Source organism: Cervus elaphus, chromosome 18, assembly GCF_910594005.1.
Source record: "Cervus elaphus chromosome 18, mCerEla1.1, whole genome shotgun sequence".
Lineage (NCBI taxonomy): Eukaryota > Metazoa > Chordata > Mammalia > Artiodactyla > Cervidae > Cervus > Cervus elaphus.
The window spans coordinates 112,059,513-112,077,143 of NC_057832.1; the positions used below are offsets into that span (position 1 = coordinate 112,059,513).

General features: G+C 41.4%; 1 protein-coding gene across 1 annotated transcript; it reads left to right on the top strand.

Annotated features, from left to right (window-relative positions):
- Positions 1-1,752: 1,752 nt before the first annotated feature.
- LOC122674454 (prolactin-inducible protein homolog) lies at positions 1,753-8,211 on the top strand. Its single transcript, XM_043872790.1, has 4 exons — positions 1,753-1,991; positions 4,024-4,126; positions 7,602-7,719; positions 8,016-8,211. Exons 1-4 carry the CDS (start codon positions 1,897-1,899, stop codon positions 8,138-8,140), a joined length of 441 nt encoding a protein of 146 aa, XP_043728725.1. The 5' UTR covers positions 1,753-1,896; the 3' UTR covers positions 8,141-8,211.
- Positions 8,212-17,631: the final 9,420 nt, after the last annotated feature.

The following is a 17,631-nucleotide window of genomic DNA, read 5'->3' on the forward strand; positions in this document are numbered from 1 at the left end:
TAAGAGATGCATCATAAAAAAGATTGAACACCAAAAAATTGATGCTTTCAAATTGTGGTGCTGGAGAAGACTCTTGAGAATCCCTTGGACAGCAGGGAGATCAAACCAATCAATCCAAAGGAAATGAACCCTGAATATTCATTGGATGGACCAATGCTAAAGCTGAAGCTCTGATAACTCAGCCACCTGATGTGAAGAGCTGCCTCACTGGAAAGACCTTGATTCTGGGAAAGATTGAGGGCAGGAGGGACGGGGACGACAGAGGATGAGATGGGCTTCCCCAGTGGCTGTGTGTAAAGAACTGGCCTGCAATGCAGGAGACACAGGAGATGCAGGTTCAATCCCTGGGTTGGGAAGATCCTCTGGAGAAGGAAATGGTAAGATGGTTGGATGGCATCACTGACTCAATGGACATGAGGATGGACAAATTCTGGAAGATAGTGAAGGACAGGGAAGCCTGGCATGCTGCAGTTCATAGGGTCAAAGAGTCGGACCCATCTTAGAGACTGAACAACAAGAAAGAAAACAGAGATGAAAGGCATAGTGACCCAGGCAGCAGAAGACCTGCTATAAAGCACCTGGAGCTGGAGAGAGGCCCCTCCTGATTCACAGACAACATTGCACAAAAGACAAATGAAGAATGAAAGCAACCTTCCCTGGTCTTGCTCTAACCTTAAGGCATCTCAAGGTCATGCTTAGCTTCAGCACGCTAGTTCTCTGAGATACCCTATAGGAGTAAGAGTGAAGCACTCTCAGCTGCCCCAACTCACTCACTCTTGGACTTTACCTCCCCATCTGATGCAAGGACCCTCAGCTCTTCCATGGTTCTCACATTTAGGTAGTAGGTGGGAAATTCCAAGAGTTCCCTAGTCACTCTAATTCTGTTTCCTCAGATACCGTTTTCTCCTGAAGATAATAAGAGATGATAAAAGTCTTTCAAAATGGGCTTTTTAAAAATCTATCCTTGCAACTTAATTTCCTGCAATTAGCAGCAGACAGAGCAGTAACTGAAGCTAGAGAAGCAGAGAGCTGGGATGACAGGACTTTTTCTGAGATGCCTCAGGAAAGCAGCATCCACAAAGGTGATGAAAATTCAAGGCTCCTAACAAACCAATCCAATCACAAAAAGGCATTTAACCAGCTTCTTGTTTGTTGGCAGTATCATAAGAAAGACACATGTACACCCATGGCTGATTCATGTCAATGCATGGCAAAAACCACTACAATATTGTAATTAGCCTCCAATTAAAATAAATAATTAATTTTTAAAAAAAGAAAGAAATGCACACTGTATATATCTGGTCTCCCCTAGTCTCATCTGAGTTTCTCCATGCCCATGGATTAAATTCTCTTTAAATACACTTTATACCAAGAGATGATTCATTGTACCAAAAATGCAAATCAGAGAAGATAAGAGTAGGGACATTAGTTTCATGGCATCCACTCTATATCTAAAACTTATAGCAAATTTTAGGGTTGAGGCATTGAGAGGAAGACAAGACACGTGTCACACACAGGACAAAGGGAAAGGACGCCTCATGGATCTTTACACTTAGAGCAAGAATTAGGAAGTAGGACTTAGAAAAGGAAAGAATCCTGTTTTGAACAGTTAAGGCAGGATCAATCTTAATGAGCCAGGAACACTTCAATGTTGAAAAACAAATGGAAACAGTCCAATTCATTCCTTCCTCTCTCTCCTTAATTTAAAGTTCCAGCTAAACATTGGCCTTTCTCACACATGAAAAGAAAAAGTTAGCAGTGAGGGAAATCCCTCAGGTGTGATGATTTTGGCCAAGTGAACCTGTCCCAATAGCTTCAGGGTCATCCTGCTAGAGTTATAAAGAACCATCCTGCTCCCTGGGAACACAGTCTTCTTGGGCATAAAATTTCTCCAGCATGCATGCGCTTCAGCTTCTCTTCAAGACCAGCCAAGCTGCCCTTCTTCTGGGCCTCTGCCTGACACTGTGGACTGTCCCAACTCAAGGACAAATGTAAGTCATCTATTTTTCCTCCCTACAGAGAATCTTCCATGGACGACCCTTTTGCCAACCCAGAAACCCACCTTATGCACCTAAATATTATTTTCCTTCTCCAAGAGGACCATGATGGGAGTCCTCACTATTTGTGGCTCATGTCTCACTCTCTCCCTGTTCAGAACCTATTGGAGAGGTTACTGGATCCATAACCTACAGCTACTTTCTGTTTTAACTCAGTTTCCTATCCTTTTATCAGTCTCTCCCTTTGCCACAAAAGAGAAGCATAGGCAGGAATCCAAGCTTGGTATAGAGCTGTGGGTGAAACTTTGAATAAGATGTTTGAGCCGTACAAGAAGGGCCATGTCCCTGGTTACTACCCAATAAAAAGAGTTGTTCTGATTCACCAACTGAGATAAGCCTTGTCATTTCATTGGCAACAGTCTCATCTTCTTTATATGGTCCTCCTCATACACTGGAGTTCAGAGTCTACAAGATCTGAGCATGTTTCTCTAATAAAGGAACAGCAGAAGCATGCTCTGAGATCCTGCCTTTCCCTGGACTTGTTCCTATATGCAGAGCCATGATGTAACAAAAGTGGTCTCCAATTCTATCATTCGTGGACGGAGAAGCATTGAAAGGGGACTACGTATTTGCGAATAGAAAGGCACTGAGTTTCAGAAAGAAGTCAGGAATGCCTAAGGAAACACAGACATGTAACAGAATGTGGAGAAAGGAGCATATAACAGGCAGGAATGGAGCCTTGGAAATTTTGGTAAAAGGATTCCTGAGAAATTTGGGGATTTCTCTAAGAGGAAGAGAGGCAAAAAGGGCAGAGGCTGTGTTTGGGGTATGTGTGTGTGTGGGTGCATGCCAAGTCGCTTCAGTTGTGTCCAACTCCTTGCGACCCCATGGACTGAAAGTGAAAGTTGCTCAGTCATGTCTGACTCTTTGTGACTCCATGGACTATGCAGTCCATGGAATTCTCCAGGCCAGAATACTAGAGTCGGTAACCTTTCCCTTCTCCAGGGGATCTTCCCAACCCAGGGATTGAACCCAGGTCTCCCTCATTGCAGGTGGATTCCTTACCCCATGGACTATAGACCACCAGTCTATAGACCCCAGGAAGGAATACTGGGGTGGATTTCCATGCCCTCCTCCAGGTTATCTTCCCAACCCAGGGATCAAACCCTCATTTCTTATGTCTCCTGCATTGACAGGTGAGTTCTTTAGCACTAACTCTACCTGAGAAGCCGGTGCAGGATATGCTGGGGGTCAATTCTTTTAGGTTAACTAAGTAGTACTTCCAGGTTCCCCTCAATTTAGGCCTGAGGAACAGTGAGTTGATGGACAAAGCTGAGCTAAATGAATCCTATCAAAACTTAATTCATTGATACAATAAATATTTCAGATTCTTAGAGCTTCATATCCTTCCACTAGTGGAGGAGAAGGAGTTTCCCTGGATTATGGGATGATTTCACAAGAAAAATGGAAGGAAGGAAGTACATCATAAGCTAAAATAAACCATGCAATCAAATCACTTCTACCTCAAACAGAACCGCTGAAATTCAGTCAGGAATTTGTAATGAAGGGAAAGCAGCTCTTTCAAAAAGCAAATATCATATGTTTGCTTCTAGGTATCCAAACAGGTGGGCTTCCCAGGTGGTGCTAGTATGGGTGCGATTCTTGGGTCAGGAAGATCCCCTGGAGAAGGGAATGTTGACCTACTCTAGTATTCTTGCCTGGAGACTCCCTTGGACAGAGGAGACTAGTGGGCTACAGTCCATGGGGTTGCAAAGAGTCAGACATGACTGAAGCAACTTAGCACACACGCACATCCAAATAGGTGCGTCTTGGCTGGACACAGACTATAGGCAGGGGTCATGCGAAGCAGATCCTCAGGAGTGATGGCATTGATGCCTCTGTCTCTTCCCTACTCATTTCATCCCCCTGCTCTCTCTGCCTCCCCTGTTTCCATATTCCCTTCCAGGCTACCTCAACCCTGGACTTTGATCTGACTTTGGATTTCTGCCTCTTTTGCCATATCTAGACAGAATGTAATTTCAGCGAACCTGACAGCTTCTCAAATTGACAACTCAACGGGCTATGTGATAACACTTGCAGTTTCAAATCTCATATCTCAATGCATAGTGGTAAGTGAAGAACTGGAGGAAAAAAAGAAATGCCCTCCTAAACAATTTCAGTCATCACTACTGATATGAAGTGAAACACTATCTTACAAAGAAGTCAGCTACAGATGCTTTTGCCTTGAACTTCAGAGCAACCCTGTTTGGAATGTGTGTATTATTATATCCATTTTAAGGATGAAGAAGTGATGGTATGGATAGAATAGCCAAATTCATAAATTCAGAAAATACATGAGTAGGTGCCTGGAGGCAGGGGTTAGGGGGTGGGGAGGTTGAATTGGGAGCTAGTGTTTTATAGGGATTGCTGTTCAGTCACTAAGCCATGTTCAACCCTTTGTAAGCCCATGAACTGCAGCATACCAGGCTTCCCTGTCTTTCACTATCTCCTAGAATTTTCTCAAACTCATGTCCATTCAGTCAGTGATGCCATTCAACCATCTCCTCCTCTATCGCGCCCTTCTCCTCTTGCCCTCAATCTTTCCTAGCGTCAGGGTCTTTTCCAGTGAGTCAGCTCTTCAAATCAGGTGGCCAAAGTATAGGAGTTTCAGCATCAGTCCTTCTAATGAATATTCACAGTTGATTTCCTTTAGGATGGACTGGTTGGATCTCCTTTCAGTCCATCAGACTCTCAAGAGTCTTCTCCAACACCACAGTTCAAAAGCATCAATTCTTCGGCTCTCAGCTTTCTTTATGTTTCAACTCTCATATCCGTAACTGACTAGAGGAAAAGTCATAGCTTTGTCTATAAGAACCTTTGTTGGCAAAGTGATGTCTCTGCTTTTTAATATGCTGTCTAGGTTTGTCATAGCTTTTCTTCCAAGGAACAAGTAGCTTTTAATTTTGTGGCTGCAGTCACATTTGCAGTGACTTTGAATCTTAAGAAAATAAAATGTCACTGTTTCTACTTTTGCCATGAAGTAATGGGACTGGATATCATGATCTCAGTTTTTTGAATGCTGAGTTTTGAGCCAGGTTTTTCATTCTCCTCTTTCACCTTTATCAAGAGGCTCTTTAAGTTTCTCTTTGAATTCTGCCATTAAAGTGTATCATCTCCATATCTGAGGTTGTTGATATTTCTCCTGGCAATACTGATTCCAGCTTGTGAGTCTTCCAGCTTGGCATTTTGCATGATGTACTCTGCATATAACTTAAATAAGCAGGGTGACAATATACAGCCTTGATGTACTCCTTTCCCTTTTTGAACCAGTACATTGTTCCATGTCCAGTTCTAACTGTTGTTTCTTGTTCTGCAAACAGGTTTATCAGGAGTCAGGTAAGGTGGTCTGGTATTAGGGATAGAGTATCAGTTTCAGTTCAGTTCAGTTCAGTTGCTCAGTTGTGTCCAACTTTTTGCAACACCCCCCCCCCCCATGGACTGCAGCACACCAGGATTCCCTGTCCATCACCAACTCCTGGAGCTTACTCAAACTCATGTCCATCGAGTCGGTGATGCCATCCAACCATCTCATCCTCTGTCATCCCCTTCTCCTCCCACCTTCAATCTTTCCCAGCATCAGGGCCTTTTCCAATGAGTCAGTTCATCGCATCAGGTGGCCAAAGTATTGGAGCTTCAGCTTCAGCATCAGTCCTTCCAATGAATATTCAGGACTAATTTCCTTTAGGATGGACTGGTCTGATCTCCTTGCTGTCCGAGGGATTCTCAAGAGTCTTCTCCAACACCACAGTTCAAAAGCATCAATTCTTTGGCACTCAGCTTTCTTTATGGTCCAACTCTCACATCCATACATGACCACTGGAATAGTCATGAGTATCAGTTTAGGAAGGTGAAAGTTTGAAAGATGAATGATGTGATAGTTGCACAACAATGTGAATGTAGTTAGTGCCACTAAACTGTACAGTGAAGTATGGCTAAAATAGTATGTTTTATATTACGTGACTTTTACCATAATAAAAAAGCTTAAAAAATGAATTGATAGTATACAGAGAATAAATTAGTGGAGGATTAAAAGCATGTCAGGATACTTCACTTCACCAGAGGAGGGGAAGAGGGAAGAGAGAAAAGCAATAAGAGTGGGGATGAAAACAAAGATGGATAAGACTGAGTGTCAATGAGGAAGGAGCTTCTTGGAACTGAGCCATCCACGTCCCTACCACCATCCTGTGAAGTGATGAGCTTGAGGGAGACTATGCTCAGGAGGCCATGGCAGATGAGAGAGAAGCTGCAACAATGAGGTAATCATGGTCTCCCTCACAGATGGGAGACTGACCGTCAGACCAGAACTGGCTTTCACAGTCCTTACCTCCAATACCTTTCCCTGCTGGCTTCAATGACTCTTCATATCAGATCCTAGGCCTCTCACTTCTCCGTATTTCATAGCAACCCCCAACTCCTTCAAGGCCTCCTTAGGGTTTTTAGGAAACAGATGCAAGCAGACGGGAAAGTTGCATAGCGACCAAAAACCCTATGAATTACATAGAGCATCTGATACTTATTCAAATGTGAATGATACTAGAAATGTTGTTGAGCATGCCTTTTGCAGAGTTCATCTCTGAAGCTTTTTTCAGGAAGCTTTTGGTATTTTCTCTTCTCAGGTATGACCTCAGCAGATTTCTTCTCCCATCTGAGAATCTCAGTCATTCCTTAGAGTTTGTATCTGAGTAAAGGTTTTATAATCCTCTTTGAGGAGGATATCAGGCACCAAGTACTAGTTGGCCAACTGCTTTCAGACTCCAAGTGTGTATTATTTGTACAACACACATAGTACTTTACCTTCATAGAGCTCTTTATCATACACAAAACACAGAAAAACCTATGGACTCATACATTAGATATGTAAGTATCAACACCTCCGTCTCATAAAAGTAAAATGAGAAGCTCAGAGGGATAAATGCCACATCACAAAGCTGGAAGGCAGGATACTTGGGACAATAAACCCTGTTGGATTTGTTTGGTGAGTTTTTTCGCCACCACATCAGAGCAGACAAAATGTTTCCAATCTCCAAGACCATCTTGGTTCACCAGACAAAAGACAAATTCACTGAAATCATTTCCTGCCTACTCCAGTTTGGGGACTTCAGTCCAGAACTAAACACAGTCCAACCACGGTAACGCCCTTACTCATCCATTCCTCAAAACAAAGAACATTTCACACATCAGTTGATGAGTTAAATGTTAGCCAGACCCTCAAAGTGGGTTGATTCCCACACCAGGGGACAGAAACAAGTGTGGTATCTGAGGATACCTTCAAACCCAACTTTAAAACTTTGATATTTGCCACATCCAAGAAGACAACTTTTTAACAACTCAGGTTAAAGGTCACCAGAGCCGATAAAGAGAATTACCAAAAGTTCACTAAAGTCAAGTCTGGCCCTGAATGTATTATCCGGTAATGTCTGGGGGAAACCCCTGGTTCCCCCTTCAGTGTAGGCCTCAGAAATGTTTACTTTGTTTAATGGTCACTCCAGGGCTGCCTCAGTCAGATCGACTCTCGTTAACTCTTTCTCATCCTCTTCTCTTCAGGTTAAAAACACATTGGAGGTCTCTGACACAGTCATTTTTTCTTATGGTAATTTTCGTTTTACCAGCTGTCTGTGTGGTGTTAGTACAAGAAGATTCTTCTGGGAGATAGAAGCACCTGGTAAGTGAAGAAATTTCCTGCTGAGCATTCATGTCAGAGAAGGGGAAATGTGAGGACAGGGCAAATTGTCAAGGTGGAGCTGAGACATGGCAGAAAGCAAAAGGAATATTGGAGTAAGAAGCAAACACAAGACGTAGAGGCAGTGTGGGCGGTGATTTGATGTGGTAGGCGGGAGAGGCTCCTAACAGCTGTGAGCCTGAGATACGGGGCTGAGCGTCAGACACTGTAAAAGGCAGGATAGGATGGCTTGCATGTGGAGTCCAGTTGCCTGACACAGCTTTGCTTCTTCTCTCCAGAAAATGGGATCATAACAGGGAAGGCTCAAGTTGTGTCAGAGGAGAATATATGCCCTCCTGGTGTGAATATCTCCACCCCTGTTTATGAAATTGTTATCACACGTGATGTCATTATAACACTCTGATCTGGAAAATCTGCCATTTCTGAGTTGGTGGGCATCTGTGTAGACTGGAAAATAAACTTCCTACTGACTTCTCACTGTCCTATCTGTGTTCTTTCCCCAAAACTCAGTACTGTGTCTACTCAGACATCCCCCAGTCCTAAGGAACCAATATTTTTAAGAAAACTTCTCAGGTATGATACATGAGTATCCACTCCCTAGCCAATGATGAGAAAAAGAAGATAGGAACTATTTTCACCATCTAACTCAGGAGAGGAAATGTCCAGAGAGAGAGAATTGTCCCTAGTGATACAATTAAGGACAGAACTGGCCAACGGTTCTGTTTCCCTTCTGTTTCAGTCCAGGTGTATCCAGCTGTCTCTCCCACTTATCTGAAAGTTCAACGAATCTGAAGCCCTAAATTATTACATCTTGCTCCTCTTCAACTGGTAGCAAGGAAAAGACTCACACAAGCTCACATGAGCTGGATTCCTACGCAGATGTACCATCTCTGTGCCCAGGTTCTTTCATCACAGTAAGGCAAAACTCAGAAATCGAGGCGATACCTACTGTAAGCAGGGGCTGCAGGGTTATGGGGAACCAGTCAGAGTTCCAAGTGGGAGTTCGTAACAGGTGCAGCCATCTGGAGAACTACTAGTACTTAAATTATTTATGTACCTACCTTCTGACCCAGCACTTCCATAACCAGAAATGACAGTAAGAAAGACCATTTTTGATTTGTGGGCTTCGAGGCCAATCTATTTTAGCTATCATAGAAAAAGAACCACAGAAGGGCCATTGTTTCAGACTACATGCCGCATCTTGAAGGGCATCACCATACCCCTTAAAGAGTGTGACTCCCGAGTAATTTCCTTACTGCTTATGTACGAGCTTTGGGTAGCATACCATAGGGTCAAGAGTTTCCTGATAATGAAAGTAATGAAAAATCAATACATATCTTGATCATGTGCCTGTAGTGGAAACTCTTTCATTTAAAAGAAAAAGGATTCCATTGGTCTAAGGAGATATTAGATGGGTCTAGTAATCAGATACCGCAGGCAGGAAAGAGATCCATACCTAGAACATGTAGCAATGTCAGTTGAGACAAAATACTGCCCTCTCGGGAATCAAAAGGAGCCTGTGTGATCATTATTCTCTCAAATGATCTCCTTGAGAAATGGTACATTATTGAGGTCGCAGAACTAGTCTTTGTTATTGAAAGGCCAACAGCTGCAACATCTAAGCTGTTTACGGGAAGAAGTACATTTTTTGGTGTTTTAGCATATAATTTATTTATTGATGTATAGTTGATTTATAATATCATGTAAAGTTTAGGTGTACAGCACAACAGTTCAGTTTTATATATACATATTTTTTCAGATTCTTTTACCTTATAGGTTATCATCTAATATTGAATACAGTTCCCTCTATGATTTTAGCATATACTTTAACATCTCAGGGCATAAGTCAAGTGCAGTGATAGAAGTGTCTATTTCATATCAGCCACCACCATTTTAACCATCACATAAGGACTTGGGTAGCAGAGGACAGGAGCTGCTGACACCCATAGAACCACTCATCCCGCCCTCTAATTGTTCAATGCCTCCTCTGTGTTGCATACTTTCTTATAAGCACTTCCATGAGACGCCAAGAACCAAACATTCTGTTCAAATGTATTGGTTCTTTCAGATGGCTCTTCTCCAGAACTTCTGTGTTGAATACACTAACCTATTCCTACAAGGCTCCAGACCAACAAGCCAAGAAATATGCCACTCCCCTGGAGTCCATGTATATCTTTACCGCAAGACACTTTTCCAACCTCACAGAACTGATGACCAGGTATATTGCTTGTAGCTCTGCCCACTAAGATTATTTCCCCCACCTGTGTTTTTCTATTGCATACCTGTGTAAAGTTTTAGTTTGGCAATGATCCATCTTTAGTTCACCAAAACATATTGAGCCAACAAATCTGTGAGTCACATGAGGTTGATTTCCTCCAAAATCTAAACAAAGGACCTCCCTAACCCATGAGGCTGTAGGCACAATCTGACGACAAGAAAGTGGGGGCTGGTATCAGTGCAGCCAGAGTAGGTGACATAGGGTATGAACCATGTTCTTCTGTACCACAGGCCCTTTGGACCTAGTTGGGTTCATACTTAACTGTGGTATTTCCATTGTGTGAGGACTGCTGCTATATCCACTCAAATATATTATTTCTGGGTCTACTAATGCCTATGTCATAATGGGGAACTCTGTTCTCTTGGTGTTTCATTGTCAGAAATTGCATCTATTTAGTGTCCAAAAGAACCTTTAAAAAAATTAGTTTTCTGCTGCAGAGAGAATAGACTTACTCCAGAATCCTGTTGGTCTAGCCTGCAAATCTCGGCCAGCGGCTAACCAGAGAGTACAGTCAGTGATCTTAATCTACCATGGATCTCTGCAGCACCATAGGATCTGCCAAGTGACACAGCCAAAAATAAAGGATTCATGTTAGCTCAGATTGCCATAACAAAATACGATAGACTGAGTGACTTAAACAACAGAAATCTATTTTCTCACAATTCTGGAAGCTAGAAGCCTGAGATCAGGATGCCACCACAACTAGATTCTAGGGAGGGCTCTTGTCCTTGCTTACATGCAGCCACCTACTCACTGTGTCCTCACATGGGGTAAAGAGAGCAATGGCATCTCTTCCTCAGCTTATAATGGCACCACTTCTGAGTTACACCATAATGACCCCATTTAACCAGAATCACCTCATAAAAGGCCCCAAGATGGTCACTTAATGGGAGGGGAAGGAGGGCATCAACATATTAATTTGCAAGAAACACAATTCAGTCATAATAAGACTGTTCATGCGAAAGTTTGAACCTGCTATAGAACCCCTTTTAGCCTCTGGATATCACTCAAAACCGGCATCCTTTGGAGTCACCCAATGATGTCACTTTATCATTCCCAGTTTAGTAAACTCTGCCTGCAAAGTCCAAGGGCTTACAAGAAGGGTGCCATGTTTTCAGTGGTAAGTTGTTCAAGATTCAATAAATATCTCCACTTGGAAAACGTATTGCAACAAGCCCTAGACCACTAAACATCTAAAAACTGATGTGCCATCCCCCTAAGTATGTGTATTTTTAGGGATAGTTTGTATTTCAAACTATCCCTAAAAATTGAAGTGGAAGAAATACTTCCAAATGATTCTGTGAAACCAGCATTTGTTGTTAAGTAGCTCAGTCAGGTCCAACTCTTTGTGACCCCATAAACTGCAGCATGCCAGGCTTCCCTGTCCTTCAGTATCTCCCAGAGTTTAAACAGCTCCATTCCTGTCCATTACGTCAGTGATGCCATTCAACCATCTCATCTTCTGTTGCCCCATTCTCCTGCCCTCAATCTTCCCCAGAATCAGAGTCTTTTCCAATGAGTTGACTCTTCACATCAGGTGGCCAAAGTATTGGAGCTTCAGTTTCAGTATCAGTGTTTCCAGTGAAAATTCAGGGTTGATTTCCTCTAGGACTGACTAGTTTGAACTCCTTGCTGTCCAAGGGACTCAGGAGTTTTCTCCAGCACCACAGTTCAAAAATATCAACTTTTTGCCACTCAACCTTCTTCATGGTCCACCTCTCACATCCATACATGACTACCGGAAAAACCATAGCTTTGACTATAGGGACTCTTGTTGGCAAAGTGATGTCTCTATTTTTTAATATGCTGTCTAGGTTTGTTGTAGCTTTCCTTTCAAGGAGCAAGCATCTTTTCATTTCGAGGCTGCTGTCCACAGCGATTTTGGAGCCCAAGAAAATAAAATCTGTCACTGCTTCCACTTTTTCCTCACCTATTTGCCATGACACAATGGGACCAGATGCCATGATCTTAGTTTCCTGAATGTTGAGTTTTAATCCAACTTTTTCATTCTCCTCTTTACCTTCATCAAGAGGCTCTTTAGTTCCTCTTCACTGTCAGTCATTAGAGTGGTATCTTCTGCATATCTGAGGCTGTTGATATTTTCTCCAGTAATCTTGATTCCAGCTTGTGATTCATCCAGCCCAGCATTTTGCAAATAAGTTAAATAAGCAACATGACAATATACAGCCTTGACATACTCCTTTCCCAATTTCAAATCAGTCTGTTGTTTCATGTCCAGTTCTAACTGTTGCTTCTCATCCTGCATACAGGTTTCTAAAGAGACAAAACACCCAGGAATAAACTTAACCAAGGAGGTAAAAAGAGAGGTACTCTGAAAATTATGAGATATTGACCAAAGTCATTTAAGATTACACAAATAAAATGTACTGTGTTTACAGATTGAAATAATTAATGTTCTTAATATGTTCTTACTTCTCAAAGTAATCTACAGATTAAATGCAATCTCTATCAATATACCAAGGCATTTTTCTGCAGAACTAGAAAAAATATGCCTAAAATGTGTATAGAACCACAAAAGACCCCAAAGAGACAAAACTTTCTTGAGAAAGAGGAACAAAACTGAGGGCATCATGCTCCCTGATTTCAAACTATCACAAAACTCTAAGAATCAAAACACTGTGATACTATCAAAAAGCAGATCTGCAGATCCAAGGAACAGATGACAGAACTCAAAAATAAATCCACACTTACATAGTCAATTAATCTACACTGAGAAGGCAAAATTATAAAATGACATAGAGAGCTACTTCCATAAATAGGGTGGGAAAACTGGACAGCTACTTCAAAAGAATCAAACTAGAACATTTTCTTATGTCATGTACAAAATAAACTCAAAATGGATTGAGGACCAAACAAAAGACCTGAAGCCATAAAGCTCTGGGAGAAAACGTAGGCAGTATGCTTTCTGACGATGGTCTTAGCGATATCTTTTTGGACCTGTTTCCTCAGGCAAGGGAAACTAGAGCAAAACAAACAAATAAGACTCCATGAAACTAAAATCCTTTTGCACACAAAGGACACCAACAGCAAAATGAAAAGGCAAGCCGAACTACTGAATGAAAGAAGGTATTTCCAAATAATATATGCAATAGGGGTGCATTTCTTAATTATATAATGGAATCATGTAACTCAATACAAAAAAATACCAACCTACTTAAAAACAGGCAGAGTGTCTGTATAGACATTTCTCCAAAGAAGACATAGAGATTGCTCAGAGACACATGAGAAGATGTTCAACATCACTAACTATCTGAGACACACTAATTGAAATCACAATGAGATATCATTCCACATCTTTCAGAATGGCTGTCATCAAAAAGACAAGAAATAATAGTATCACCAAGGATATGGAAGAAAAGTAACACCCATGCACTGTTAGTAGATGTGTAGATCGGTGCAACCACCATGGGAAACAGTATGGAGTTTCCTCAAAAAATTAAATAGCAAGCTATCATATGATTCAGCAAGTTCACTGATAGATATTTACCCAGAGAAAGCAAAAACACCAATTTATAAAGATGTATGCACCCCTATGTTCTTTGTAGCAATTATTTGCAATAACCAAGATATGGAAGCAACCTTAATGCCCATCAATAGATGAATGTAAAAAGATGTGCTATATATAAACAATGGAACCACTCAAACATAAAAGAGAATGAAATCTTGCAATCTGCAACAACATGGATGGACTCAGAGGGTGGTTTATTGAGTGAAATAAATCAGAGCAAGGTAAATACTGCATGATCTCACTTATATGTAGAATCTAAAAAACAAAGCAAACAAAACAAAACTAAAACCGACTTACAGAAGGCAAAGCGATGGTTTTCAGGGGCGAGGGAGGTGGGGCTTTGGCAGAAATAAGTGAAATGGATTAAATGGTACAAACTTCAGTTATAAAATAAATGAGTCACAGGAATGTAATGTATTGCATAGGAACTATAGTCAATCATACAGTAATAATTTTATATGAAGACAGAGGGTTACCAGACTCATTGTGGTAATCATTTTGCAATGTATAATGTTTGACTGTTGAATCATTATACTATACACATGAAACTACTACAATATTGTACTCAGCTTGACTTCAACTTCTAAAAATTAAAGATAAAAAAGCTAAACTGAAAGAAATAGAGAGTAGAGCTATGGGTATCAGGGGCTGGGTGGCAGGGGAGGAGGAAACTGGGGAGATGAGTGTCAAAGTGTATAAACTTTCAAACTTAAGATGCAGAAGTTCTGAAGATCTGTGTATAGTACAGCAAATGTAGTTAATAATATTGAATTATATACCTAAAAATTGCTAAAGAGTGGATCTTAAATGTTCTCACCACAAAAAATAAAAGGTAACTACGTGACTTGATGGAACTGATAGCTAATTCTATGGTGATAATCATTTACAATACATATATGTATAAAATCAGCACATTTTATACCTTAAATTTACACAATGTTTTGTCAGTTGTATCTCATTAACACTGGGCTTCTCTGGCACCTCAGCTGGTAAAGAATCTGCCCATAATGCAGAAGACTCCAGTTCAATTTCTTGGTGGGGAAGATCCCCTGGAGAAGGGAACAGCTATCCACTCCAGTATTCTGGTCTGGAGAATTCCACAGACTGTATAGTCCATGGGGTCAAAAAGAGTTGGACACAACTGAGTGACTTTCACTTTCCCATTAACACTAGAAAAATATTTTAAAATAAATAAAACCTTTAAAACAACCTGCCAGACTTCTCTTGTGGTACAGTGGATAATAATCCACCTGCCAAAGCAGGGAACACAGGTTTGATCCTTGTTTCAGGAATATGTCACATGGCGTGGAGCAACTAAGCCTATGCGCCCCAACTAGACTCTGCGAGCCACAACTACCAAACCCGCATGCACCAACTACTGAAGCTTTCATGCTCTGAGACCCTGGGCAACAACTGCCGAGCCCCCGTGCTTCAACCACTGAAGCCCTTGCACATACAGCCTGTGCTTCAGAAGTGAAGACACCATAATGAGAATCCCGAGCACCACTACTGGAGAGTAGACCTCGCTCACCGCAACAAGAGAAAGCCACTGCAAAGCAACAAAAATCCAGCACAGCCAAAAGTTTAATAAATAAATAAATAATCATAAAAACCATTCATGCATTATGTATTCCTTCACTCAATAAATGTTTATCAAATACCCTATGTGCCATTCCTTATTTTAGGTCTGTGGTTTACAGAAGTGATGGAGGAGGAAATGGCAACCCCCTCCAGTATTCTTGCCTGGAGAATCCCACAGACAGAGGAGGCTGGTGGGCTACAGTCCATGGGGTCTCAAGAGTCAGACACGACTTAGCAACTAAATAACCACCACCGCCACCTTACAGAAGTGAATCAGGAATTTTTCATCCTGATTTTATAAAGCTTATATTTTTCAGGGGAGATAGACAAAACAAGTGAATACTACTTATCCTAAAGGAATCCTAAGGGAAATCAATCCTGAGTATTCATCAGAAGGACTGATGCTGAAGCTCCAATATTTTGGCAACCTGATGTGAAGAGTCAACTTGTTAGAAAAGGCCCTGATGCTGGGAAAGATTGAAGGCAGGAAGAGAAGGGGACGACAGAGGATGAGACGGTTGAATGGCATCACCGACTCGATGGACATGAGTTTGAGCAAGCTCGAGGAGTTGGTGATGGACAGGGAAGCCTGGCATGTTGCAGTCCATGGGGTTGCAAAGATTCAGACATGACTGGGCTGAACTATTTATTAATACATTCGACTTCATTGATGGGAAAACTAATATAAATTAATTTGGACATGGCTACTATGTAGCAGGCTGGGATTTGCACGGTGCAGGCTACCTGACACAAGAGCCTATGCTCCTGACTTGTACACACACATACAGATTTATACACACAGGCAATCTTATGTGGGCCCCTGAAGTCTCTACCAGATAGCATTACAAACACAGATTTTAGCTCCTGAACTAGTTCTGTACACACTTTTATTTCCTTTGTCCTCAAAGCAACTAGATGCATGATTTCCTGGAGTAGCACTGTCCAGTTAAAATGGGGGGGTGGGGGAAGAATTCTCAGGCGGTGCATGGTTAGGACTTGGTGCCATTACTGCTGAGGTCCTGAGTTTGATCCCTTGTTGAGGAATGAAGATCACACAAGCCCTAGAGAGAGGCCAGAAAAAAGAGAAAGAGAGAGAGAGAGAGAGGGAAATATATTTTAAACTACATGTGTAATGCTGAATTTTCTGTTAGCGACATTTAAAAAAAAAAACAGGTGAAGTTAACTTGATAATATATTTGATTTAGCCTAATATAACCTAAATATTATTTTAAGATCAAATTACCACACAAAAAAACTGGAAGAAATCTTAAAGAGATGGAATACCAGACCACCTTACTTGCCTCCTGAGAAACCTGTATGCAGGTCAAGATGCAACAGTTAGAACCAAACATGGAACAACAGGTTGGTTCCAAATTGAGAAAGGAGTACTTCAAGGCTGTATATTGTCATCCTGCTTATTTAACTTATATGCAGAGTGCATCGTGAGAAATGCTGGGTGGATGAAGCACAAACTGGAATTAAGATTGTCACGACAAATATCAATAACCTCAGATATGCAGATGACACCACCCTTATGGCAGAAAGCAAAGAGGAACTAAAGAGCCTCTTGATGAAAGTGAAAGAGGAGAATGAAAAAGCTGGCTTAAACTCAATATTCAGAAAACTAAGATCATGGCATTTGGTCCTATCACTTCATGGCAAATAGATGCGGAAACAAGGGCAACAGTGAAAGATTTATTTTCTTGGGCTCCAAAATCACTGCAGACAGCAGCCACAAAATGAAAAGATGCTTCCTCCTAGGAAGGAAAGCTATCACAAACCTAGACAGTATATTAAAAAGCAGAGACATTCCTTTGCCGACAAGGGTCCATCTAGTCAAAGCTATGGTTTTTCCAGTAGTCATATAAGTATGTGAGAGTTGAACCATGAAGAAGGCTGACTGTCAAAGAACTGATGCTTTCAAACTGTGGTGAATCTTGAGAGTCCCTTGGGCAGCAAGAAGTTCAAACCAATCAATTGTAAAGGAAATCAACCCTGAATATTCATTGGAAAGACTGACGTTGAAGCTGAAGTTCCAATACTCTGGCCACCTGATGCAAAGAGCTGACTCATTGGAAAAGACCCTGATGCTGAGAAAGACAGACACAGTGGAAAGGTGTTCTCATCTCTTGAAGAATTTTCCACAGTCTGTTGTGTAATTATATCTTAAAATAATATTTAGGATACATTAGGCTAAATCAAATATATCATCAAGTTAGCTTCACCTGCTTCTTCGGGAAGAGAAGGGGACGACAGAGGTCGAGATGGTTAGATGGCATCTCCGACTCAATGGACATGAGTTTGAACATGTTCCGAGAGATGGTAAGGGACAGGGAAGCCTGGCGTGCTGCAGTGCATGGGGTCCCAAATAATCGGACATGACTGAGCAACTGAACGGCAACAACAATAATTACTATTAAAAAATCATTTGTGAGGTACATTACATTCTTTTATCCATACTACATCTTTGAAATCCACTGGGCAGTTGACACAACAAATCTAAGAT

What these genes read in the sequence shown, in the direction of transcription:
- LOC122674454 (XM_043872790.1), top strand. Translation starts at nt 1,897, where the DNA reads ATGCATGCGCTTCAGCTTCTCTTCAAGACCAGCCAAGCTGCCCTTCTT. An exon ending in TCATATCTCAATGCATAGTG is followed by an intron (nt 4,127 to 7,601) that starts GTAAGTGAAGAA and finishes TCTTCTCTTCAG; the next exon opens with GTTAAAAACACATTGGAGGT. An exon ending in CTGGGAGATAGAAGCACCTG is followed by an intron (nt 7,720 to 8,015) that starts GTAAGTGAAGAA and finishes TCTTCTCTCCAG; the next exon opens with AAAATGGGATCATAACAGGG.